Genomic DNA, 27471 nt, shown 5'->3' on the forward strand with positions numbered 1-27471 from the left:
CTTGCTCACCACCTGATTTTATATAACCCACAAACTAAGAATGGCTTTCACATCTTGTTTTTTATTTGAGTATAGTTGACACATAATGTTAGTTTCAGGTGTACAACGTAGTGATTGATTCAACATCTCTATGGGATGCTGCTCTCACAGGTGTACATTTTTAAATGGTTGAAAAATGTCAAAAAAGAATGATATTTTATAACACGTGAAATTATATGAAATTCAAATTTCAAAGCCCATAAATAAAGTTTATTGGGACACAGTCATTTTTATTCATTTACATATTGTTTAAGGGTTCTTTTGTGCTACACAGCAAGTTGAGTAGTTGTAACAGGAACTGTATGTCCACAATTTGAAAATATTTACTATATGGCCTTTACAGAAAAGCTATGCCAATGCATGGCCTATAATTTTATTGTTGGAAGGAACTGGAAACTACCTTTCAAAATAGGCACTCTTTATTTTAATACATATCAAAATATTGCCTCAGAATTAGAAGTTCATAACAATTTGAATTCCTTCTCAACATCACCAATTCTCTGCACCTACTACTGACAGATCGACCCCCCCACAATGTATTTTCACATCACCATTTTTATTGACAATTTTGATAACCATAGGATGATACCCAAACTTTTTAGTGTGTCATTGGAAAGCTTTGTCACAAACATGCCTCACACTAACTTTCCTAGTTGTTCTTTATCACTTCTCTTACTAACCACTTTATTCCAGGAAATTTGTCTATTTATTACCTAAACAAATCTCTTTTGCTTTGGTGTCTGGAAGCATTCTATTTCTATACCATAATATGATTTTTTTTTTGCCCTATGAATGATCTATTTATCTTATGAGTTATCTAACTCCTTTATAATGCTAATTATGACACCTTCATCGTACAGGGACAGTCCTGTCACTAAATGTCTTCTACTTATTATCTCCATTACTATGATATATTCTCAGGACAATAGTCCTGGGTTAAACGACTAGCTTCAAGTTTTAAGACCGGGAAGAATGTTAAACTTGCAAGTCTGCTTAGACAAGAAGCTCCCGAAAGCTTTGTGTTAAATCTTCTAATGGCCCAGAGGAGGTGGTGGCTGATGCTCTATGAGCTGAACAGAAAGGAAAGATGATTGTCCATTAGTCATCCTAAGCCACTGAAGATGAACCATAGGTATCCAGACCCCCCAAGCATTTTCAGTGGTGACACAGAGCAGGAAATCTATTGAGAGCCACCATCAGGTCATCCTATATGTGTTTCATCTTCAAAACAATGACACATTATAGAAGAAAGTGATAACTGGCCCATATTGAATGATGCTCTGTTTTGATTCATTACATAGACTCAAATTCCCTAGCCTTGAGTTGATAGAGATTTTTACACTTTTTCCTCATTAATTATATGGCCAACATTATAGCCAACTCAAGAGGCTGTTGTGAAGAATAAGAGATTACGTACATCTAGCAACTAATATAGTTCCTGGTACAGAGGAGACTGTGATGTTCAAGGCTATGCCAAAGACAGGTGGTTTGTTCTAAGGGCTGAAACTGCCTGAATTCATGAAAAGCTCACTTTTGCAATTTTAGTCCTGAAAAGTGAAAAAAAATGTAACAGAGGAAAACTACCAGGAGAAACATCTCTTTGGAGCAAATTGTTTATCAATGTAATTCTTAGAAACAGAAGATTGCATTGTGATATGCCCAGAGAGAACTTTTCTGAGTTTTTTTTTTTTTTAACAAGGTTAAGTGTTTTGTGAAGGATTGATTTTATCTTTCCTAAGATTTACTTTTAGCATGAACTGAGTAGTGAATTTAATAATACTTCATTCAAGATCCACTAGAATGAGGAATAGAATAAGATAAACCATAGCCTTCAGAAAAATCAGCACAGTAAAGAAATAAAATGGATTGCAAAATGAAGATCAATATTTGGAGCTAACGGATTTATAACATTTTGTATTTAATGACAAAAAAATCTAAGCTGAATTTACTAAGGAGTAGGTGTTATTAAAAATGCTTTATAGGGATCCCTGGGTGGCGCAGTGGTTTGGCGCCTGCCTTTGGCCCAGGGCGCGATCCTGGAGACCCGGGATCGAATCCCACATCGGGCTCCCGGTGCATGGAGCCTGCTTCTCCCTCCGCCTGTGTCTCTGCCTCTCTCTCTCTCTCTGTGACTATCATAAATAAATAAAAAATTAAAAAAATATATTAAAAAAATAAATAAAAATGCTTTATAAACACTGATTTTTTTTAAGCACCAATTTTTTTTAAGCATCATTATATCCTCTGAGATAGATCTCATTTTACAGATGAAGAAACTGATACCCCAAAACGCTAAGTGTCTTGCCTAAGTTCACATGGTTAGAAAGTGGCTGAGCTTGGGCTTGAATTTAGGCATTCGGGCTCTAAAGCCCACGTGTTCATGTCTTGCATTGTATATTGCTTTTCATCCGTTTTTGTTTCTTTTGTTTATACGTGCCTTATGGCGCTGTCACATGTGCTTTCTTCCTAATTTCTATACTCTATGGAGAAATCTAACTGGGTTTGCATGCTGTCAACATGCTGGATATTTCCAACTTTTGTCTCTAGTATCACTCTATATATCATGTGTGGCTATATCTGTCCATCATACAACTCCAATTGTGGGTGCCTTCAACTTAATATGTCCCAAGCTAAATTCATTGTCAGCCTCTCTCATTCTTCTTCTTTATCCCCAACTCAATGGCCTAATCAGGCACTCAGGTGACCAAACCAGAAAGATCATAATCTTTCTCTTTGACTCCTTTCCAATGACACTCACTTTCAGGAGATCCTCCTAGCTCTGCTGTTTTCTATTACCAAAAGTCCTCTTAATTCTTTACTTATCTCTCAGTTATTATTATTACAGTTCAAGTGATCATCAACCTTTAGGTGGCCTATTAGAATAATCTCCTCAATGACCTTCCTTCTTCAGTATGTCTTTGGAATAGCCATATCTACTAGCACAATCATCTTTCTAAAATAACTATCATACAAATATGATCGTGTAATTCCCCTCATTATACATCTCTGAGTGCTTCTAGGAACTACTTTCTCATGAGGTACCTTAAGTTGGTTAGGAGAGCTTCTTAACAGTTAATCATGATGTATGAAACATTCCCAGTGTATTTTCCAAGTTCCCTATTAAGACTGTATACTCCTTGAAGGTCGAAACTCACTTTATTTCAAATACCTAGAATCATGCCTATTTTATGCCTATTTCATTAGGAGGCTCTCTGTAATGACTCTGTTAAATGAACTTCCCCTGCTTCACTCCCCCACCCCTACTTCCATTATTTATCTACAGAGTAAAGTCCAAATCCTTTAATATAACTTAAAGTTTATTCACAATCTTGTTCTAGTACCTTCCCAGTCTTTGTCTTCTACCATTTCAGCCTACAAATTCTATGCTCAAGCCAAGCTGAGCCAAATATTATGCTCAAGCCTGCTCACCGTCAGGGTGGCATCCTGCATTCTCACTCCCTGTGCTTGGGCATATACAGTATTTTTGCAGAAAGGACTTCAACTACCTTGTTTTTGTAAAACTAGTGGTTTTTTTATGACTCCAAAGTGACTTATAAGTATATTCTCCTAGGATAGTTATATGATTTTGCAGTAAAAATTGCTGAGCAGCAACACATTTACTACCATCAGATCTATCCTCTTTAGCAATAACAACCTAGGCCTGACCTACATTTAAGATAGATATTCCAAAGGGTTTAAGGATAGTTTCTAGAATCAGACAGCTTGATTCCAGTTCTGACTCTAACATCTTCTGGCTGTGTGGCCTTGAAAAAGGAAGGCATTTTTCTTTGTGCCTCAATTATCTCATTTGCAAAACGGGGTATTAATAGACCTAACTATCAGGGCTGTTGTGAGAATTGGATTAAGTAAATAACCAAACAGATTTTTTTTTTTTTGAAATAAAAAGACTTTATTCATGACTACTGGAATAAGGAAGAGAGAATCCAACAGAGATCCTGGGGATCGACTGCCAGGAAGTAGAGTGGGGTCAGTGGATGGGAAGTCACTAGGGACAGATACCAAGGAGGGGGGATCCTTGATAACACTGGGTGAGGCCTAAATTAATTAGATAAATAAATAAATGGATAGTAAATACTTAATAAATTTCTGCCATCATTGTTACTTTTTTATCCACGAGTGCTCTGATTGTTCTTGCATTCATGGCCATTTAGCAGATATAGGGAGTCCAGGTTGGGGAACAGTCTGGTGGAGCAGTTATATAACAAAGAACCATGTGGAGCTATGTTGGTGAAGGTATGCAACAGATGGAAATGTACACCTGGAATTCAGGCAAGATATTAGGGCTGAAGATACAGATTTAGGAATCATGTCATCAAAGCAGAGTCAGCATATGCCATCAAAGGAGAGAGTGGGCTCCGCCCCAGACAGAATGTGTAGAATAGGAAGAAAGGATGGAGAAGAGATATACAGGCTCATTAACAGGTTGCTAGGTGTGTAGATGCAAAGGCCAGAAAGGGACATGATGGCCGTGGTGGTCTGTGTCATTGTGAGTTAACATTTAGCTAACCAACTGCTTATTATTTATGGAATAATTTGACATGCTATTTTACAAATAGCTTAATAGCTTTTCTTGAATTACAGGAATCTTATTTTGATATTTAAACTTTAGTCTACATTTCATCATTAATCATTTGTAATCTAAACACATCCACATGACATTTTCTTCATTCCAAGGCCTTCTGATTTAAATAGGCTTTTTTTCCCAGATAAATGATTAAATGTGAGCAAAAGATGATGATTTTGATCAAAGCTAAGCACTTGTAAAGTGATTCGCAGACATCTTCCTTTACTGAACATTTCACATACTAAAATAGAACACAATTCTATCAGTATTCTTAAAAATTCATCTATCACCAGAAAATGAAAAAGCATAGGGGCAGGATATTCATTGGTAATTGTAGGTGACATACAATAAAAATCAGAATCTGTCTGTAGTACTTACCTTGGCTATTCTCCTCTCCTCACTTAAAGAGAAAAAAAAAACAAAAGCAAAAGCAGCCCAGGTTGCTGTGCTGGCCCACCAGGGCCTAGAGGCCTAGAAGCTCTTGCCTGGAAAGCAAGAGGCTTGTTAGGAGGAACACACTATGTTGGTGCATCACAGAAGAAAAGGCCTGAAGCCTACACAGGCAGCAACCTCCTCACCTCCATCTGCCCAAGGAAGCCTAAGTACGACTCATCAGTTAGTGTCTTTGGTTGAATAAGAGCTCAAGATATTTTTGTCTCCTGACCACGAGTAGGCCCTCACAGTGAATTCTCCTGCCAGCCACAGCCCTTTCCCAGGTGTGGCTCCTACGCGGGCATAGTGTTCTTACAGATGCACAGGGATTATCCCAAGGATAGCCTTTATGGTGTCCTGTCAACCACACTGAGAAATTTGTAGCAAAGCATGATGGCATGGTCTGAGATGGCTAAGAGTGGGAGCAATCCTTTCTTTCCTTAAAAGCTTATATGCTCTAAAGCTGAGAGGTCAAATAAGCCTTAATTTTTGTGTCAATTCTGACTAATTGATGGTAGCTGCTGGGAACAAAGTGTTGACAAGAATTCTAAAACCCTTCAGGCATCAGGATGGAAGATGGTTGTAATTAACCTATGTCTGCCACAGAAATATAAAAGGAACAAAGAATGTTGTGCACATATGTATTTACCAACCCTGGGCTAATAGAAGGTAGAGAAATTTGCTCAGACTTATAAAAGGAATAAAGAGGTACAAAGTTCTGCAGCAGAACCAAGGTTTCTAGATATACAGTCCGTATGCCAATGTGTATAAATAATCATGTATCCTTAATGCTTCACATATGACAATAACCAGTATTTTTTTAAAGATTTTACTTATTTATTCATGAGAGACACAGAAAGAGAGAGAGAGAGAGAGAGAGAGAGAGGCGGAGACACAGGCAGAGGGAGAAGCAGGCTCCATGCAGGGAGCCCGATGTGGGACTTGATCCGGGGACTACAGGATCATGCCCTGGGCCAAAGGCAGGCACCAAACCTCTGAACCACCCAGGGATCACCAGTAGCCAGTATTTTTAATCTGGCATGCTATCTTAAGCTTTTTAACACATTTAATCTGCATAACTTCTCTGTGAAGTTGGTACAGCTATCTTCTCTATTTTATACATAGGAAATTGAGGCAGAGAGAAATTGAGTAGCTTTCCCAAGATCTTAAAAAAGCTAAAAAGTCAAACTGCAGGATGATAATTCAGGCAGTCTGATGAAGACCTTATAGTATATTTGTATCACTTTCCAGTGTATCATTCCTTGGCCATTAGAAGAAAATCAAATTCACCTGAAAGCTGAGGAAAGACAGGCTCCTTCACTCCTAAGGTGAGATCTGTCTACAGTGGATTCCATTTCTCTGGAGTAAAAAGCTGCTTTCCTCTCAATTTCCCGTGATACCTTTTTGCAAGGGCTTTCATGCTCAATTGAAATTTCTGCTTAAAGCTATCATCAGACCTCTTGGTAAGTTTCATTTGCAGTTACCACCATCTGTGCTCCTAACTCCAGGGACAGCTTAATGGATGGCTGTGGTGTCAACCAAGAATCTCTGTGGCGGCTCCGGCACTCACAGTCATGACTTTTGCCACACTGGAAATTGAGGCTTCAGGGCTCATCTCCCTCACACAGGCTGTAATGCATCTTCACAACTGTGTCAGGAGGACTGAGCTGCAGTGAGAGGAATGGACGCGAAGGATAAAGAACAACCTCATGGCAAGAAAGATCATTAACCCCTGGCCGATTCTCCCGGGAGACTGGAAACGCTTACCCCAATAGCCCTGGTGGTGAGGCCCGGGGCAGGAGTAGGAGTACTTGATGCTTGGGGGCAAGGCAGAGTATAGAGTCTCACCCTTGCTCCACTCTTTTTTTTTTTTTAATAATACATTTATTTTTTTACTGGTGTTCAATTTGCCAACATACAGAATAACACCCAGTGCTCATCCCGTCAAGTGCCCCCCTCAGTGCCCGTCACCGAGTCACCCCCACCCCCCGCCCTCCTCCCCTTCCACTACCCCTAGTTCATTTCCCAGAGTTAGGAGTCTTCATGTTCTGTCTCCCTTTCTGATATTTCCCAACATTTCTTCTCCCTTCCCTTCTATTCCCTTTCACTATTATTTATATTCCCCAAATGAATGAGACCATATGTTTGTCCTTCTCCGATTGACTCATTTCACTCAGCATAATACCCTCCAGTTCCATCCACGTCGAGGCAAATGGTGGGTATTTGTCGTTTCTAATGGCTGAGGAATATTCTATTGTATACATAGACCACATCTCTTTATCCATTCATCTTTCAATGGACACCGAGGCTCCTTCCACGGTTTGGCTATTGTGGACATTGCTGCTAGAAACATCGGGGTGCAGGTGTCCCGGTGTTTCATCCTTGCTCTACTCTGATTCCAGAATTAACCTTACCACACCTCACGTTGGCAGGGAGTGTGGGGATCTTTCTACTCAAAGAAGAAAAAAATGATTTTCTGAAAAGAGATACTTTCAAACTCAATTATTTTCATGTTGGAAGATTTGCTCATCTCAGTTCCAAACCTACGTAGTGAAAGGCGGTAGATTTAATACGAAGAACTAGTGAGTGGCTACTCATCTGTCTCTTTCTCTCTTTTTTTTAAATTTAAATTATTTTTTTTTAATTGGAGTTCAATTGCCAACATATAGCATAACACTCAGTGCTCATCCCATCAAGTGCCCCCCTCAGTGCCCGTCACCCAGTCACCCCCACCCCCCTCCCACCTCCCTTTCTACCACCCGTGTTTGTTTCCCAGAGTTAGGAGTCTCTCATGTTCTGTCTCCCTCTCTGATATTTCTCACTCATTTTCTCTCCTTTCCCCTCTATTCCCTTTCACTATTTTTTATATTCCCCAAATGGATGAGACCATATAATGTTTGTCCTTCTCCGATTGACTTACTTCACTCAGCATAATACCCTCCAGTTCCATCCATGTCGAAGCAAATGGTGGGTATTTGTTGTTTCTAATGGTGAGGAATATTCCATTGTATACATCTGTCTCTTTCCATTGTCTTATTTAGTTGCTTGCTAATAACTGTTGAATCCTACAGAGAAACTATGCATCTGCCAGCAGCACAGACTGGGGAGCAGCTTATCAGTCAGAGTTATCCAGTTTCCAATCTCAATCCTCCACCCTGCTGTTTGCAGTATTATGATGTCATTTACCCCCTCCCCCCCAAGTCTAAATGAAGAGATCAGAGGCAATGCAGTGCTGCACAGTCTTCTGATTGGCAGTCACAATAAGCGGTACGGGGTGTGAATGGTGCTAATGGACATAAGGCGCGTACTCACAGGCCAGCTCCAGTAGGCTGACGGCAGCAGTTGACTCTTGTCCTCACCTGCCTCCCTCACAACACCGTCCCCCCCCGCCCCCCACCCAACACACACACGCTGGCTGCAATCTGGGCCCCATAGTCTCATACTCACTCAGTTCCCAGGCACAGCCTCATCCTCTCTTTTGCCCTCTTTTTAGTAAAATGCTTGAAACTCATTCAAGCCAAGGGGTAGTTAAAGGCTGACATGGGCCTGGGAAACAACCCTTTATCCCGTGCATGTTTTGTTGAATTGCACTGCTGCCCTCTTCCCAGTGACAAACCTGTCCAGTAGATGAACCTCCTGTCTGGGTAACCTCAACCTCTCTCAGACCCAGAGTACCACCACTCCCCCCATAATCTTTGAAATATTAAACCCTGGCATCAAATGTCAGGGTTGTAATGACCTCAACCACCACATGCTGACAAAATTGTGTGACGCCAATCACCTGCCTGGAGTCCTCCATATTACCTCTTCCTGGGTTGTGCTGGAAGTTCTAGTGACTCACAGAGCTGCATCTTGGCTTCATGTTAGTCTCTCCCACTAACTGCAGCTAGAACTATCTTACGAGAGCTTGGATTTATCATTCCAGGTCCAGTCTGTGTCTGGGCTGCTCCCTGAGTTAACTAGGCAGGATTGAGCCAGGACCCTAAACTTGGTGGTTACAGTCTTGTTGAAATCTCCAGCTGTCTCCACAGTGCTGAGACCGGTGGTGGTAAATCATTAGTTACCATGGACTTTGAAGACCACTTCACTGAACTGATTAATTCTTCCTGAAAATGTTTTTATCGCTGAATTTCATACTACTTAGTCTACCTCACTAGTTGTTTCTTTGGAGTCACCTTTGCTAGATGCTGACTTCAAATATTGGTATGGTCTTGAGTCCAGTCCTTGGAATTCTTCTCTCTCTCTCTCTCTCTCTCTCTCTTTAAATATTTATTTATTCATGAGAAACACACACACACACACACACACACACACACACACAGAGAGAGAGAGAGAGAGAGAGGCAGAGACACAAGCAGAAGGAGAAGCAGGCTCCACGTAGGGAGCCCGACGTGAGACTCAATCCTGGAACTCCAGGATCAGGTCCTGGCCCAAAGGCAGACACTCAGTCACTGAGCCACCCAGGAGTCCCCCCTCTCTCTTTTTATCTTTACCCCTTTGGTGTTTGCCATCAGCTACTGTCATGGTTTTGAAGACCATCTACCCACTGATGACTCCCAAATGTGTATATCCAATTCAGACCTCTCCCTGACCTCCAGATTATGTATTCGACATTTTCACTTAGATCTCTCTACTTTAATAAAAACCAAAATCCTAATCGCTACTGGCCACCTTGGCCTACTCCAATCCCTGCCATGAGTATTGCGCATCTCAATTGCAGCTTCATATGTTCAGGTGCTCAGTCCAAACCTTGGAGATTTCTAAGGGAGCTGGTCTTCTCATTATCAATTCTTTCCTTCCACCCACTAAGATCTGGAGTCTATATCCCCTCATCTTGTATATGAATTGGCCTTATACTTGGCTCTCAGAAGGATAATGTGGCAGATGTGACACTGCAGAATTTTCATCCTAGATTTTAAGAGGATGGGCAGCTTCTTCCTCCTTCATGAGCTCCATCACTATGTAAAACGGATTGGTCAGAGGCCACTGGGCCATAATAAAGTCTAAGCTAACCACATGGACAGACCAGGTGGAAAAAGATGCTTAGTCACCATGGCTGTTCTAGCCAGATCCAGCTGAAGTGCCAGACACGTAGCACGGAAGCCATGTGGACATCACAAAGAGCAAGCCCACTCAACCAAACCTATCCCAGATAACTAAATGTGATAAAAATACTTTTTTTAAGACAGTAAATTTTATCTAGCAGTAGATCTTATGATCCTTGATTTTGTTCCTTCTCTCAGAGTCCACATCCAATTTGTAATTTTGTTGGCTCTACTTTCAAAATATATCCACCATATAACCACTCTTCTTATCTCAGCTGTTACCGCTTTGTTTGAGTCATCTTTTGTGTGTTTTCCCATGTTCCTCCCTTGCTCTTTCATAACCTATTCTCAACATAAAGCAAAAGTGACTATTCAAAATTTAACTGTCATGGTACTCCTTCATTTAAGATCTTCCAGAGGTTCTCCATTTCATTCCGAGTTAAAGCCAAAGCACTTCAATGTTCTGTGAGGCTTTCCATGACTTGGCACCCTAATTGTATCTCTGCCTTAGCCTCTCGCCTCCTGCCAGCCCTCAGCTTTGCTTGATTCTACTCCAGAAACACTGGCCTTCCTTCTTTTTCTTAACACTTGGGTATGCTTCTGCTTTAAGGACTTTGTGGTGCTCATCACTCTGCCCAGATGCCTTTCCCCAGGTGAAACCTTACCTGATCATCACCTCCTTCAAGTCTTTGCTCAAATATCACCTTCTCAACCAGGTCTTCACTCACCATCTACTGAATGTTGCATCACTTCTCATCTTCCCACCCCCATCCCTCTTGTCTTGCTTTACTTTTATCTATAACACCTCCTGCCTTCTAATGTATGCTTCATTTAATTATTTATTTTTGTTTATTATCACTTATCTCACACTTGAAGGCAAGGTCAAGGATTTTTGTCCATTTTGTTAACTAATGTATCCTCAGTGCCCAGAAAACTGTCTAGTAGGTGTTTAATAATTGATAAACAATTGAATTAGTGATTCTATGTTTCCTTCTCCTCTACTAGATCCACTGAGAATCTCTAATACAGGCTGAATTTGGTAAATCTATGAGCCAGGTCTATTAATAGAGGCTTAGGGATAAGTTATCCTTCCAGGCTTGAGATGGTGTGGTTCACTCAAAATTGCTGAGATCAGAGATTCTTCTCCAAGTCTCTATCATTCCTCAAAAGAGTCTCAGGGCTGACCCCATGTGAAGTCTTTCATTTGTCTTTACCACCTCGTGCTGTCTCTAACTGTTGTCTAATAACTGCCTATCTGCATTATGCTTCATGTATACATAAAGCTGTTCTTTCTTGCTTTCTGTTTTCTTTAGCATTACATTTAAAAAATAATGTATTTGATTTTTCAGTTAAAATGGAATGTCTAATACTACTTATTTTTTATAATCTCTTTATATTTTTTCATGTCAAGTGTTTCAACATTTTTATATTCAATTTAGTCCGTATTTTCAAATACTGATAAAAAATAATGTATTTGATTTTTCAGTTAAAATGGAATGTCTAATACTACTTATTTCTTATAATCTCTTTATATTTTTTCATGTCAAGTGTTTCAACATTTTTATATTCAATTTAGTCCGTATTTTCAAATAGTGATTATATAATTTTTCTTCCTAAACACTCTGAACATTAAATTTACTATCTTGAGATTAGGTAATAAAGAGTAAAGAAAAAATGAGAAAAAGACAACCTTTAGCAAATTAAGAAATTAGAAGTCACAATTTGACTTCAATTCTTCCTGAATTCTCACAATATCACAAATAATGTCTATACCCAGATGTTGCTGGATAGTTTCATTAAGAGTTGCTAAGTAATCCAACCTCCAAATGCTATTTCACACATGATTATCTGTAATTTGTGAGTCATGCTCTATTTCTTTTTCCTTTTTTTTTGTAAATACATTCTAATATATTTACTGTACCCAGACTCATTACCCCTGGTTCTCCTGCATTGACTGATTCTCTCTGTTAAGAGTTTGGAACACAGAACCTATCCCCTCTTTTTTCTGTCATGTCCCACTCTCTGTATGTTAAGGACGTAACCTGGGCTTTATTCCAAATTACTCTGTTACCATTTGTAGCTCTCATACACTATGCTCTTTCAAAACATCAACAGCAGCAAAGTGACTGAATTACAGCTTTAAATACAAAGAGGGACCGTTATTGTCAGGCAAGCACCATTGTCTTACCACTGCTTCACTAATTTGTAGTCAGAAGAACTGCCATCACTATGCATTCTTGATTACTTATTTTATTGCATCACTTAAGGGCTCATAAATTTTGACTTTTCATTTTTGAAGATTAGATGACTTCAGCTGCTCTCCCCTGCACCCTGCTCCTCACACTCCCCTCTGCACACTGAGCTCCTAATCCCATCATGGTATTGACTGACTGACAGGCTACTTCCTGCAGTTAGCCCTGGCAGTTAACTGCTTCACCACACAAGGCTGCTGGCCTGCACTGAATGTTAATGAAGTTGCCCCTTTCAGAACACCAACTTTTCGAATAACCACAGTAACTAAAGAAGTGTAGTTCCAAAGATGAAGGGCTTTATCTATTGAATTGATTTTGCACAACACTAAGCACAAAAAAAAATCCTCATTGTTGCCTGTTTTGAGTGCTTTTGTGTTGTTTATCATCTACCACTGGAAAAATCTGGCTTTTAAATCTCTCTCTTTTTTCCCCTTAGGTTATAAAATTCTCATTAAAGAAAATTTGCATTAGGTATTAAAGTTACAAGAAAAATGTCACCCATATCCTCACTGTCCAAAGGATTACAGCTAATATTTGATCTCTATTTTTTTCTGCATATATTTGTTTCTTTTGTTAAATAGCTTTGGTCATTTGTTTATAAAATATATAAAGTTTGTGTAATTATATGCTGTTATATATGCTGTTTATATAATTTTGCTTCTTCATCTACTCAAGCCTGAAATTTTTCCATGTCATTATGAACACTTCGTGAGCATTCCATCTAATGGATGTTGCCATACTCATGATTGCATAATATTTTGGCTGGATCAGATTGTTCAACATTTTAAATAAAACTGCAAAGAACATCTTAAGAATAATTTCACATATTTTTATATTGTTTAAATATTTAGAATTATTTTCTTAGTTATACTTCTGGAACTGAAATTGCTTAGTCAAAAGATATGAATATTTTAAGTTACTGGATCAACTTTGAAGGAAAAAAAGAAATAAACTTGATAATAAAGCACTTTTGCCCTTCTTTTGTTTTTGGATCAGAAAATAAACAGCACAATACCCAGAATGTTAGAAATGGGAATCAACTAAGAAATGGTTTAACTTGATGCCTTCATGTTCTAAGAAAGTTGAACTTAAAAGAGGTCGTATTGCTTAGAATCACCTAGCTGGCATGGGCAGGTATTAGCAGATACATGATGTGGTTGTAAGTTTCCTAAATTCCAATCCATTGCTCCTTCTAATGACCCCAGACGTCTTTTCACGACAGTGATTCTGACACAAAAGCAGAAATTTGGCCAGAGAGAGGATATTTCAGACAAATATTAAAGGATAAAATATACAACATCTCAGTTTCATTTGCAATGTAATATGCTTAACTCAAAACAAGCCCCTTATCCTTTTATTCCACCATACAGCAAACCTAAATGAAATCTACTTCACACTCCTTGGGTTTGGAAGAAGATCCACTAGTATCTCGAGTATTCTATTTAACAATCCCAGTAAGTTTGAATATCAATCATGCCATCATTCCACTAGAAAGAAATTTTGAAAGTTTAATAGAGTTAATTAATTTCTAAAAGAACAAAGTTTTGTGAGAAATATTCATCATACATGGCTGACTAATAATCTAGTGAGACTATGCTGTCTTTTTCTGCCCTCATCTTTCTAGACCTCAAAAAAAAAAAAAAAAGAGGCACTCAGCTTTGCTTTTAGCACTTATAACTCAATTGGAAGAATTATTCTTGCATTTAGTTTATTAATTTTTGTAAGAAAATTTGTGGACTGATATCTAATTAATATATTTAAAGCCAACCAAAGCTAACAAATTTCCCTTTTTTTAGTGTGCAACTTTGCTCATAATTGAAACCTCAAAAAATTTTTTCTCTAACTCATTTTCTATTATTTTATAATTTGTGTTTTTTTGAAATGCAATTGATCAAATAGATTTTTACAAAAATAATAAAATTAGATACTTTTATAAAATAATTATATGTGATTTAAAAATCACATTGTAAAAGTGAGAAAAGATGATAGAAGAAAGAAAGCTGTTTGGCTTCTTATGAATCCAATCATTCCACCTAGATTATGAATATTCATTTCATCTTTTCTCCTCTCCCCATTTTTTTTAATACTCAGACATTCTTCTACGTCATGACACTTCTCTTATTACTATTTTTTTTCTTATTTAGAAGATAAGCAGTCAGTATGGTCACAAAGCATTCTTGTATGTGAGATGGGAAAGTTTCAGCATAAGCCCTGTACTTCAGAGGAGCAATCTGTGAGGTGGTACAAATCAAGTCCATAAATATCACTCTCAACTGAATTTTAAGAAAAATGAGATAAAACCCTTGAAATTTAAAACTCCCTCTTGAAAATTAGGGAAATATTCCCCTCCTTCCTTTTTCTTTGAGTATTTACTTTAGAAAATGTGTCATTGTAGACTTTCTTCCCTCTTTGGTACATAAATCTCTTTAAAAACTAAATAGGTCTTTATGACTTAAGTATGGTTTTTTTTGGAGACATAGGAGCCATGTTTTGAGATGTTTTGAGGACATCTCTTTGAAATGTAAACATCAAAGGAGATAGCATCCCTATCTCTCAGTTTCTGTGGGAGTGTAGGAGTCTAACTTAGGTGTTCCAGGTTGCAAAACTACCTGTCATAAAGATATGAGAAGTTTAATTTTCATCTGGATAAAGCCGACTGCCAATTAGTTAACGCAAATGGTCACCTCAGTTACCAGGTGAATTTACAATGAACTACACATGACACATGATGTTTTTATGTCCTCTTACCCAAGGATTAGTTATTGTTTATCTTGAGAACATGTATAGGATGGATTATATCTGCTTTGCTATATTAAAGAGTGAGATTTCTTTCTGTCTTTGTGAACCCTTAACAGATTATTTATGATACGCATCACATTCTGGGTACTTATTCAATATGAAAAGCTGTTTCCTTCTTTACTGTCTTTGTAGAAAGGATTTCTGGGTTGGGAAAAGATTTTGGTTTTCACTATATTAATAAAGTGTAAGGAGAGGGTACCACTCCCACACTAAAGATTTTTAAGTCTTTAATTTTGTTTAAAAATAAGACTTCAGGGATGCCTGGTAGCTCAGTGGTGGAGTATCTGCCTTCTACTCAGGTTGTAATCCTGGGGTCCTGGGATCAAGTCCCACATCAGGTTCCCCACAGGGATCCCGTTTCTCCCTCTGTCTATGTCTCTGCCTCTCTCTGTGTCTCTCATGAATAAATAAATAAAATCTTAAAAAAAATAAGACTTTAGATGCACTTCAATTTCTTTCATGATCCTTCCATGTAGTCTTGTGGAAAAGGAAGAAACATATCCTGGAATTGTGAACTTAATGTGTAGATTGAGACAACAGATGAGATATGAGCCCTCAGTGGGCAAAAAAGGAATGAAATAACTTTCTGAAACAAAAAACAACCAATTTAAATAATCTTAGGTTGGAATCTTAAGGCCCCAAATTCTCTACCCAGGACTATCCTAAAAAAACAGGTCATGGGATCTAAAAATAATGACCAAATAAATAAAATGATGAAAACAAACAAAGTCAACACTGACCGTGAAGACACTCCATTTAGTGAAAAAGAAGGACATTCTTTTAGAAGATAAAATCCAGAAAGCACCTTCCTCCCAGTCAGGGAGCACTTACACATTGACCCAGGAATGTGAAATGACCATCATCCTCCTACGCTTCCTGGGGACTAGTGGTATTTCTGTTGGTGCTCTAACCTTAATACGCCATCATGTAAAGCAAGAAGAACACAAACATAGTGAGACACAAAGAACATATAGCATAAAAGGCTGTAACACTTGAGTCCTGCTGATAAGGAGGCTTTGGTTCAAGAGAAAACCCTGTTTTCACAAATGATAGAAAGCAACTATTTTAGGACAGACTGCAGCTTCTAAAGTACAGTACAGTTGCCAGGTACAAGAAAAGAGTTGCACGTCTTCATTTGTACCTTCAAGCTGTGAGGAAGAGGTGAAATTTCAGCCCCTTCTATCCCATGCTAAGTTTATCGTTCCTTTTCCATTTTCCCCATATTAGAAGAGTATTAAATAACAGGTCAAGAGGCTCCCATGTAAAGGATCATAAAAACCAAGCATGGTCTTTTTCTTCCAGTCCTTGGGGCTGGATATATAAGCCAACCAAAGGGGTCATCCCACTCTTGCTTTCTATCTCTTCCTTGTATGCAGCTAATACGGGTAATTTGAATCCAGACTGCTCTGGACATCTAGCTATTTTGGACCATCACTCTTTTTTCAGTTTTTTTTTTAATTTTTTTTTTAATTTTTATTTATGATAGTCACAGAGAGAGAGAGAGAGGCAGAGACACAGGCAGAGGGAGAAGCAGGCTCCATGCACCGGGAGCCTGATGTGGGATTCGATCCCGGGTCTCCAGGATCGCGCCCTGGGCCAAAGGCAGGCGCCAAACCGCTGCGCCACCCAGGGATCCCTCTTTTTTCAGTTTTATGTGATTTGTCACAAGATGGTAAACTGCCTTGGGAGAAGCAGAAAAAAGTCCTTGTGGCTCACTCTTGGTTTTTATTGAGTGACTTCATAAGGAAAGTTCCATTAGTTTAAAAATACTGTGTGTGCATGAATGTGTGTGTTTATTGTATAACTAGTACTGAAGGTACTATCTACCATGCTGTTTAGATTTTTTTATATGTGATATGTTTATCAGAGAAGAGAGAGTTAGGGAAAAATGGTTTCTTATCACAAATTGGAGTACTTGCTTTTAGTAGATGGTTACGTACATTACCGTGCATGCCCTCTTTGCCTTGACTGCCCGGAATCTTGTAGCTAAGTCTGATGCCCACTTCTTATTATTGCGTAAGATTTCTAAGTATAATTTGCTTGATCCTATCTGACACACCCAACTCATAATTCCCTAATTCTTGATTCTTATGATTTACCTTCTTGTAAAATCGGTTGCATGGTTTGGTTTCCTTTGATTTTATCATAAATTACCTCAAATCAAACAAAAAGAACCATACTTTTTCAAAAAGCAAAGCCTTAGAGATGGATTCTCTGTGTTAAGAAATTGTACCATGCAGTCTCCCTTTACTGTTACCACGTTCTTTCCATATTCAAGAAGATATTTATTCATGGATATTTATGCGTTAAAAACATCACAGAAGACTGCAAATAGGCCATTCCTTAACCTAGCAGAGAACTGCCTGTAGCAGTACTATTTTAATGGGTATAGTGTCAGCATTTCTCCAAACATTTTAAATTAAAGGGTTTATAAATTACATTTGCTTAGTGTTGAAATATGAGGGACATACTCTAAGTAAACGTAGTATTTTTTTTCCCAAAAAATATCTTCTTAGGCAGTATAGAAAATGTTAACCTGTTTGACTGACTGTATGAAGTTTAGCAACATTATCGTAGCTCAAGGCTCATTTATTTTATTATTGTTTTTTTTATTTTTTTGCTCAGGGCTCACTTAAAATAACTTCTTAAAATACTTTATTATAGACCTTTTTCTTTGAACAAACATAATAATGAGAATAACTAAAATTTGTAGAGCATCTACAATAGTTCCAGATTACTTAAGCATATCGTCTCTGAGGAAACTTTTTCTTCCTTCAAGCAGCTGAATAGGAGATGGAGTTCAAATCACTGATAAGGCTAAGCCAATTTTAGGATGCAGACCTGTTTGATACTCTTTCCATCCAACATACTCATATAAAACATTTGCACATTTTTAAACCATCTTCAAAGTGAGTGTTTGGGACCTTTTCCGGTTCTACAGTGTTTCATGTTCTCTTGACAGGTGTAAATTAAAGAGAAGTCACCCTCAATTACCCAGATGTATGGGTATTCAGCTTGGGGTTTTAGAAGTGGATCTTTTTATTTTCTCTTGTGGATATTGGCCACCACACTTTTGTATGCCAGTCATTTGATTGCCCAAGATTGAATTAGGAGCTAGGAGACCATGATTAGACCCAGCAACAACTTACTTTCAAACTGAACCTTGTGGACGTGTCAGTGTTGGGGCTTGTGCCCACTCCAGAAGGACAGGGTTCATCATCACAGACGGTGGGAGTAACTGTCCTTCCCCCTGTCCTCCTCAAATTCTGTTTAAATGGAATTAAATAGAGTCCATTCCTAGATGGCTTTCTGAGTGGGCCCACCTGACCAGGTAAGTGAAATGGAAGCCTTTACCAGTGCGAAGGGAGCACTGACACTAGACATACTAAGCTTCTGAAAATGAAAATGTATGTGTATTATCCCTTGACATTATAGAAGGAGACAGATAAATAAATAAAATAATCAATAGCTAATTGGCAAACATTCCTTAGCAAACAGAGAAAGTCAATGAAGTGAAGATGTGCAGGCTGCTTTTCCTCCATATTGATTTTTGCTATTTAGCATTAGCTGAAATTAGCTGCTATTGCTAATTTCATTTCAATTGCCAAGGTCCTAGGGAACATTCTGGGTCACCTGAGGGTCCCCCTTTCCCATGATGTGACAGTCACCATGCGGGATGACAACAGAATTCACATAGGTCAAGTGGTAAACAGTCAGAGATATTTTGCTATAGAGTCATCTTACTAGGCCCAGGCTCTGAAAGTGTTTTGGTCATTGAACTTCCTATGATAATAACCTGCATTCATGGTTATCACCACGGTGATGGTCTTAAAAGAGTGATACTACAGAGGTCACCCTGTGACAATCTTAAGGAGTCCTAAAGTCACTTGCAGTGACAAGCTTGATTTCCACGGTCATTCTGTCAGGTGGGAAGGCTCCTATGAAAGACATTTGTATGATCATATTTGGCATAAAACCATATTTGGTAATGATACCTAGTAATATCCATGCAATGAGTGGGATGAAGCTTCATTTCATGTGTCTTACTGAGCTGAGCTCCCTGTGACTGGGAGGGCTGCCTCTAGGTTCATGAAAACCTGTACTTGGTCAGCTCTGATAAATAGTATCTTTGTTCTCTGGTTGTCAGCCTTACTCACATCAGAGAGGAAAGGTCTGTCTCCTTTACAAGCAGAAACAAAACCATCACATAATTCTCATTTAGCTATTATTTAGCATTAATTGGAACTTGGCATGCTGGGAAACTCACTTCCCGGGGGAGAAGAATTTTATTTTAGAGCACCATAGACACTGTGTAATGTACACAGCACATGTGAAGCAGAAATTTATTAAAAGTTACAATATTTTCCCTAGAGAATGGATTTGCTATTCACCATTAGGACTAGGTCCAATATTTATGGCATGTTCACAAATGATTAATTATGTTTCATTTACAAATAACCTCTAATGGGAGACATTTTTATTGCAAGTGCTATTTTAATGAATTGTCTGTCTTTATGAATTCATGTCCAAAACTTAAATAATTTCTTTTGCTTCCTTTCCCCAACCTTATGCCTGAGCCTACTGTTGCTTATCAGATATTTCCTATTTCTTCTATCAGACTCATCTGATAATCCCCTCAGTTGTCCAAGCTGGAAATCTTGGATGCGTCTGTGACTCTCACCCATCCCTCCATCCCATTTTCAATTGCATATCATTTTCAAATGGGTCCTTGTTGCTTGTAGAATAAAATCCAAATCTCCTTAATCTGATAAGCAGGCATATTAAAATCCTGATAGCCTGAGCTGCCACAGCATTCCAGTTATCTTTTCTTCACCAAGTGAACTATACTAGTTCTCGGCATGAGATGTTCTTCTTTTTTTTTTCTGTGCCAATTACCCTGTTCACATTTTCTTTGCCCATCATGCCCTTCTTTCTTTTTGTCTAGTGAGTGAATGCCTGCCTCTTTAGGAGCCGGCTCAGGTGTCACCCAGACTTTTCACTCCTAGGCAGGATCATTAACTCTCTCCCCCTAGGCAGGATCAGTAACTCATTTATTTTCTCACAGACCTGAATGTATACTTTATTTATGTTCCTTATTTATATGTATGTCTAACTCATGAATCACAGCAAATATTCGAAGGCTTCAGTATGTTTTAAAATTTTTTTGTGTGTCTTTCATGTATACCGTGTTAATTTAGCACATGATAAATGCTTGGTGAAGGTTGTTTGGCTAAACTGAAAATCTTATTAAAAGAAGTAACAAAGTGGGACACCTGGGTGGCTCAGGGGTTGAGTGTCTGCCTTCGGCTCAGGCGTGATCCCAGAGTTCTGAGATTGAGTCCCACATCAGGCTCCCTGCAGGGATCCTGCTTCTCCCTCTGCCTATATCTCTGCTGCTCTCTCTGTGTCTCTCATGAATAAATAAATAAAATCTTAAACAAAAAAGAAGTAACAAAGCAAGGTAATGCCTTAGTGTGTATTCCCTGTAATTACTACTTTGTGGTTGGTGATGGAGACAAAATGGAGACAGGTGAAGGAAAAAGTCTGATAGAGAATCATACACTTCCCCAACAGAGTAAATAGATATAGCGACATAGCAGTTTAGAGCACAAAGGTCTTTCAGAAGTTACTAATAACCAGAAAAATAATTTACTTTTATTTCATTTGTTCTCTTCCTGCCTTGTAGCCTTGGCATTATCTATGTCACTTGCCTTGAAAAGCAGCCACCATAGTACCTAAGCCATAGTGGACACACAATAAACATGTCCTGTATGAATGAATGAATAAACAAATGGAGAAATGTAATTATTCCAGCTCTTTCATTTCACAGATGAGGAAAACAGACTCAGGATACAAAGAAAAGGAAAGCAGAAACAATCTCTTTTCAAGCTGCTACCATAGGCTCTGCACTAACCTAGGTGCTTTTGCCTCAATTATTTAATTTTACCCTTTGGAGAAAATTATACAACCATTATATGAGATAAAGAACTTGAAGCTCAAAACCTATGCCCTATGATCACAGAAATTGTTTGCAACCATTGTCCTTATACTATGTCTAGTGTAAAGTCTTTCCTTTGCCACCTGCTGGCATGATTTTCATGGATAGAAATATAACTGATTATTGGTTTTGGTGGGCAGGAATCTCTGCTTTTTAATAATATCTATCATTTAGATAGTAGCAGGTGAGTAAATATGGGGAGCTGCGATCTTGTGGCAAGAGCATTATAACTGAAGACTGAAAACCACAGTTCAGTTCCTAATCTTGTTATTTTAGTTGGGGTGAGTCCTTTAATGTCTTGGAAACTTAGTTTTTTCATTTATAATGCAAGGCATATAATACCAACCTTGTGGAGTTCTGTGGTGAACAGATGAATACTGACTATGAAAACACAGTTTGCCCACATAAAAAGAAGGTATTACTATTATGAAGCTTATGTAAGAATGAGAAAGTGTGTATAAAAGGGCTTTCTCAGCTCTCTTTTGTTCTCTTTGTTACAGCTTTGTAATTTCACGACATCCTGGCCTTCACTTATGTAAACAGATGAAAACAGGATAAATAAGCATTTTTCCACTAATGTGATTTGTATACAATATATCAGATTAAATGAGCTTCTGCTTCTGATTCGTTTGAATTCACAATTCAATATAATTTAGCAATAGAGAAATAATAGTTAAAAAGACATCTGTTTCTTGTCATAAGCTTCTATTCTCATAAGGAAATCAAAACAGTCCAAGAACAGACAAAATGCGAAAATTAACATTACTGCACTGTGGTAACTCTTTGATGAGAAAAAAAAAAGCCACTGATAGTTTGTTTTGTTAATTTTTGAAAATTCGACTTTTCAAATGTTCTGCATTAGCAACAGTTCTGTGTATACATATAAAAATGAATCTGATCGAAAAAAGAAATTGCATTTTCCCATTTAATTAGTATTATCCTTTACCTCAAACAATGTACAGAAAGTATCACTTGCCTTTGGTGGTGACTTCATTTCTGACCTTTGACATCAATACTGCCTTATGGTCACTTATCAAATTTGTTAAGACCTGCACCTTTCCACTTTTATGTAAAACTTAAGTGAAAGTTAAATAAATTCACACAGTAAAAATAATAAGAGCAATTAAGACATATTTTCAATATATCCTTTTGGATCTCTGATACATTAGAGGGCTCTGGGGTGTTAGGCATGAACAGGACCTTGAAACTCATCTAATTCTGACCCTTTTATTTCATGTTTGGGAAATGAGGCTGCGAGTGGCTAAAAAAAAAGAGATATGCTAGTTCTCAGAGAACAAAGACAAAGAAACAGCTCCAAGCTACCTTTTGAATACTCTTCTTACTGTAGTGTATCAGAATATAATCAATTTTGACAAGCATAACTCAATATTTCCTTACCCAAATAATATCAAGGAGGGGCCTTGCTCAACACTTACATTGGCTCTTTGGATTTGGACACTGATGGAATGAAGATACGTATCTGGGAGAAGACTAAATAAATTGGATGATGGGAGACCTCAATAGCTTGGAACAATTGGTGAAGCATAACAAAAGGGAATTTAACAGAGAGAGATACAAAATCCCCAATTAACAATATGAAAACCACTGACAAAAGTTCATTAAGTGGGACACATGGCTTAGCAGCAGAACTTTTTTTCCCCCCAAAATAGATGTTTTTAAAGATCTAAATGTTCTATGAATTTACTCTTGTCTTCTTCCCCAAAGGAACTGAATTTTTAACAGGACAGAAGTTTACACGGAGCAATAAAGATGCCAAATACCGTCTAATCTTATCCCCCTAGAATTGAGATTATGGGTGTGGACACTGAAAAACTGGGCACGCAGAGGGGGAAAGACCAGAATGCTAAATATTAAAAGATACTGACCTTTCCACCATTTTGTCAGGTGGAGTTATGAGGGATTTTTATTAGATTTTATTAGAGGACTATCTTGTACAGGGGTTGTGTTAAGTGGAGATAGGAAGGTTAAGGGCACGGTATCCCTGCCAGTGCTGTGTAATATACTTATATATTGAAAATTAGCATTTTGTGCCTGGAAAGATAGTTCTTTGAAACATTTGATTCCATATAGGGTATGCTGCCTTTAAAGCCATAACACGTTTCCATTACTGTCTCTTGTAAAATTGCTTACTTACCTATAAAGTGCAGAAAGGGGTCTTTTGTTTCCAGGTTTGGGTCTGTATGGTTTGGGTTCTCCTGCCATGTTGATATCTAAAAGCAAACAATAATATAGTACTGCTTAGGAAAAATTAATCCATTTGAGAAAAGTAAATCATAAGGTTTTCTTTTTCCTTCTGCTATTTTTTTTAAATTTTTTTTTATGATAGGCACACAGTGAGAGAGAGAGAGAGAGAGAGAGAGAGAGAGAGGCAGAGACACAGGCAGAGGGAGAAGCAGGCTCCATGCACCGGGAGCCTGACGTGGGATTCGATCCCGGGTCTCCAGGATCGTGCCCTGGGTCAAAGGCAGGCGCTAAACCGCTGCACCACCCAGGGATCCCCTTCTGCTATTTTCTTATACAAATGTTACACACCATTCGTTTATTCAACGATTATTTACTGAGCACCTGCTTTAGCCCAGGCACTGTTAGAGCTATGTCATGTCCCAAACAGGCCAGATCCATGCCCTTGTAAATCTTACTTTCTCCTGGGGAAGAAACAGATAGTAAACAACAAACAAAATAAATAAGAAAAATATGTAACATATTAGAAAGTGATAAGAACTGTGAAAAAAGACAATGTTGAATGAGGTAGGGAAATCAGGAATGCTTAGTAAATAATGAGAGAATCAGTATCCTTCTAAATTGGATTTTTGCTGGGAATGTCTCAGTTTGCATAGACATTGCATGGAATAGAACTTTGTTCACAGTAGGAATTATTAATTTCCCACGACAATATCTTTCCACCTACGTTAGAAAAGGAACACAGATGGTGGGACTATAGAGTGTAGCAGGGTTACTGCGGGAACACAATGCACTCGGTAATCAGAATGTGCAGTTATAGTTCTGGGGTGGCCAGAAGAAGAGAGCACAGCCTTTGCCTTCATGAACTAATCATGAAAATATCTCTAAGATAAGACAGTAAGATGCTCAAGTACATGACAAAAGAGTATTTATATACAACCAATCCACTTCTGTCATAAATGTATAAAATTGTTCAGATGGGAAAGTTGGTGACAAAGGTTTGGAAAATCACATAAAAAACAAGATTGAATAAAGTTAAAATTCCTAAAGCATGATAAAAAGGAAAATCTAAAAAAAAAAAGCTTTTCAAGAAAAGCTTTGAAAAAAGTGAGGGACATTATTTTGACAGAAAAGAAAGGGAATGCTTCTCTCCCTTACCAATGGAATCAATACACTGGATTAGGGATGGATGAACCACCCAGCAGTTGAACACCACATCTGAAACTAGTGATGTACTATATATTGGCTAATTCAATTTAAATTAAAAAAAGAAAACCTGAATTTCTAGATAAAATACAGCTGACTCTTCAATACTGGTGTGAACTGAACTGTCCATTTATATGAGGGTTTTTTTTTTCAGTAAGTACAATAGTGCTGTAAGTACATTTTCTTTTTTGCTTTCCTTAACATTTTCTTTTCTCTAGCTTACTTCTATTGTAAAAATACAGTATATAATATATATAAGATACAATGCATATGTTTACTATTTATGTTATTACTATGGTTTCTAGTCAACAGTAGGCTATTAGTAGCTGAGTTTTGGGGGAGTCAAAATTATATGTGAATTTTTTTCTAAATATTTATTTATTTTAGAGAGAGAGGGAGAGAGAGGTGAGGAGGGCAGGGGAGAGAAAGAGGGAGAGAGAATCCCAAGCAGACTCCCTGCTGAGTGCTGAGCCTGACATGGGAGCTTGATCTCACTACCTTGAGATCATGCCCAAATCAAGAGTTGGTTGCTCAACAGACTTAGCCACCCAGGCACCCTCTATGTGTGAATTTTTGATGTGCAAGGGGTCAGTGCCACTAATTCCCATGCTGTTCAAGGGTCAACTGTATAATGTATCTCTTTTAAAAATAATACAACATTAAGCTAGTAAGAAAGTAAGGTGTTCAGAGAAGCCTACATCTGAGTAAAAACAGGAACTCAGATAGAAGTGGAAGACTGGCTCTGTCTTGTTACTTGAAGATGTTTGTTGAAACCAGGACTTGAACTAGAGGGGGAAAGAGACAGTGCCTACATGAAAGAAAATGAACTATATAATCAATGAATTCAATATCCATATGCGTTAAAACCCTTAAATAAGAAGAGACAGAAACTTCCTCCTTTTACCTAAGAACATCTACAAAAAAAAAATCTCTGGAAAAGTGTCATACTTAATAGTGAAAAACATTGGCCACATTTTTTTTAATATCAAGGAATTTATTTTATTCATTTTAAATTTTATTTATTTATTTATTTATTTATTTATTTATTTATTTATTTATTTATAAGTAATCTCTACACCCAACATGAAGACAAAACTCATGACCCCGAGATCAAGAATTGGATATTCTTCTGATTAAGCAGCCCATCTTATCTAGGAATTTAAAAGGGCATTCACCATTAAAAATTCTGTATAATGCTGTACTGCATTTCATAGTAAGTGAAATAAGACAGGAAAATGGTATCAGACATGAGAAAGAAGTGAAATTGTCACAATTGTTGATAAGTGAATCCATATGAAAAGTCCAAAGCATCCACAAATTAATATAATTAATGATACAAAATTAAACTCCATGTCTCTACACAGCAATACATATTTTTAAAATATAATTATAAAATATGTAATTTATATAAAGATGTAATTTATATAAAGTACCTAGGAACAAATACACTATAAAAATTTAAAGCTGTTTATAAGGAAAATTGTAAAGCTATACAGGAAGACCTTACAAATACCTTACACAAATAGAGAAACTGAAAAATATGCTATAACAGATATTTTAATTCTTCCAAAATTGATTTATTGATTCCATATAATTTCAGTAAAAACACCAAACATTCTTTTTATATCTCTGCAGAGTTGGATAAGTTGATTCTGAAATGTATATGTATAGAGCAAAAGGTCAAAATAACCTTTGGAAAAAGCCCCAAAGGTGGCAAACTTGCCTTATCAAGATTTACTTTAAGCTATAGTAATTAAGACTGTACTATTTGTATGGATAGAAAATGAACCACTGCAACAGAGTAGAGGACTTCCAAACGGACACACACAGATGTGGATTTCTGCATTAGAACAGAGATGGCATAGCTGACCAGTGAGTAAGGACAGGCTTCTAAAGCTGTAATAAGTGGTTACCAGTTACCACAAAGACAAATATGAAATTGGACCTCTACTGGGGAATCTGGGTGGTTCAGTCAATTAAGTGTCTGCCTTCAGCTCCAGTCCTGATCCCAAGGTCCTGAGATTGAGCCCCGCATTGGGTTCCCGGCTCAGTGGGAAGTCTGTTTCTCTCTGTGCCTCATCCCACTTGTGCTTGTGTGCTCTCTTTCATAAGTAAATAAAGTCTTAAAAAAAAAAAAGTTAGACCTCTACCTTACACTAACACAGAAAAGTTAATTACTACTGCATTAAAAACCTAAGTGTAAGAGGCAAACATATATAACTCGTAGGAAGAAGGTAGCAGAATATCTTTTTGAGATCAGAGTATGGAAGGATAATATTAAACCAGACATAAAGAGCACTAGCCTTAAAATACAAGACTTATAAATTCTACTATGTTACAATAAAATAAAAGGATTTCTGCTCATCAAAAGTCACATAAAGACAATAGAAAGAAGGGCCACAAACTAGATGAAGAAATCCTTGAGAAAAGATTTGTTTCTGGAATGTATAAAAACCTCATTTACACAATAGGAAAAAGAGACAAACCACCAAATAGAAAATTGGGCAAAAATCACAGGAGAGAAACTGTACAGAAGAGGAAAGATGAATGCTGAATAAACACATGAAAAGACTCAATCTCACTAGTAATGGAGAATTCAATTTTACTATATGTGCTGCTGAAGTGAGTACAGGAATGGAGAATTTAAACACTATGAAATACAATTGATATCCATTGAATTTACAATTTACAAAGTCTGACAGTATCAAGATTTGGTGAGGTTTGGGAGCAATTGGAATATGTATACATTGCACATATAAGCATAAATGAAGTACAATGATTTTGGAAGATAATTTCACAGTTTATAATGGACTTAAAATGCCCAAACTCTATGAACCAGGAGGTATGAACCCAAAGAAACTCTAGCATATGTGCCTCATAAGATATACTCCAGAATGTTCATAGCAGTACACC

The 27471-nt window shown here is 37.6% G+C and overlaps 1 protein-coding gene across 30 annotated transcripts in view; it reads right to left on the bottom strand.

Moving 5' to 3' along the window:
• RALYL (RALY RNA binding protein like) overlaps positions 1-27471 on the bottom strand; it is a 698808-nt gene that overhangs the window by 116164 nt on the left and 555173 nt on the right. For all 30 annotated transcript variants that reach the window (XM_072734401.1, XM_072734392.1, XM_072734397.1 and 27 more), the window contains one exon: positions 23306-23381. In XM_072734401.1, coding sequence (XP_072590502.1) covers positions 23306-23381 — 76 coding nt within the window. The remainder of the gene's footprint in view (positions 1-23305; positions 23382-27471) is intronic.

The sequence above is a fragment of the Vulpes vulpes genome, chromosome 13 (genome assembly GCF_048418805.1).
Source record: "Vulpes vulpes isolate BD-2025 chromosome 13, VulVul3, whole genome shotgun sequence".
In the NCBI taxonomy this organism is placed as follows: domain Eukaryota; kingdom Metazoa; phylum Chordata; class Mammalia; order Carnivora; family Canidae; genus Vulpes; species Vulpes vulpes.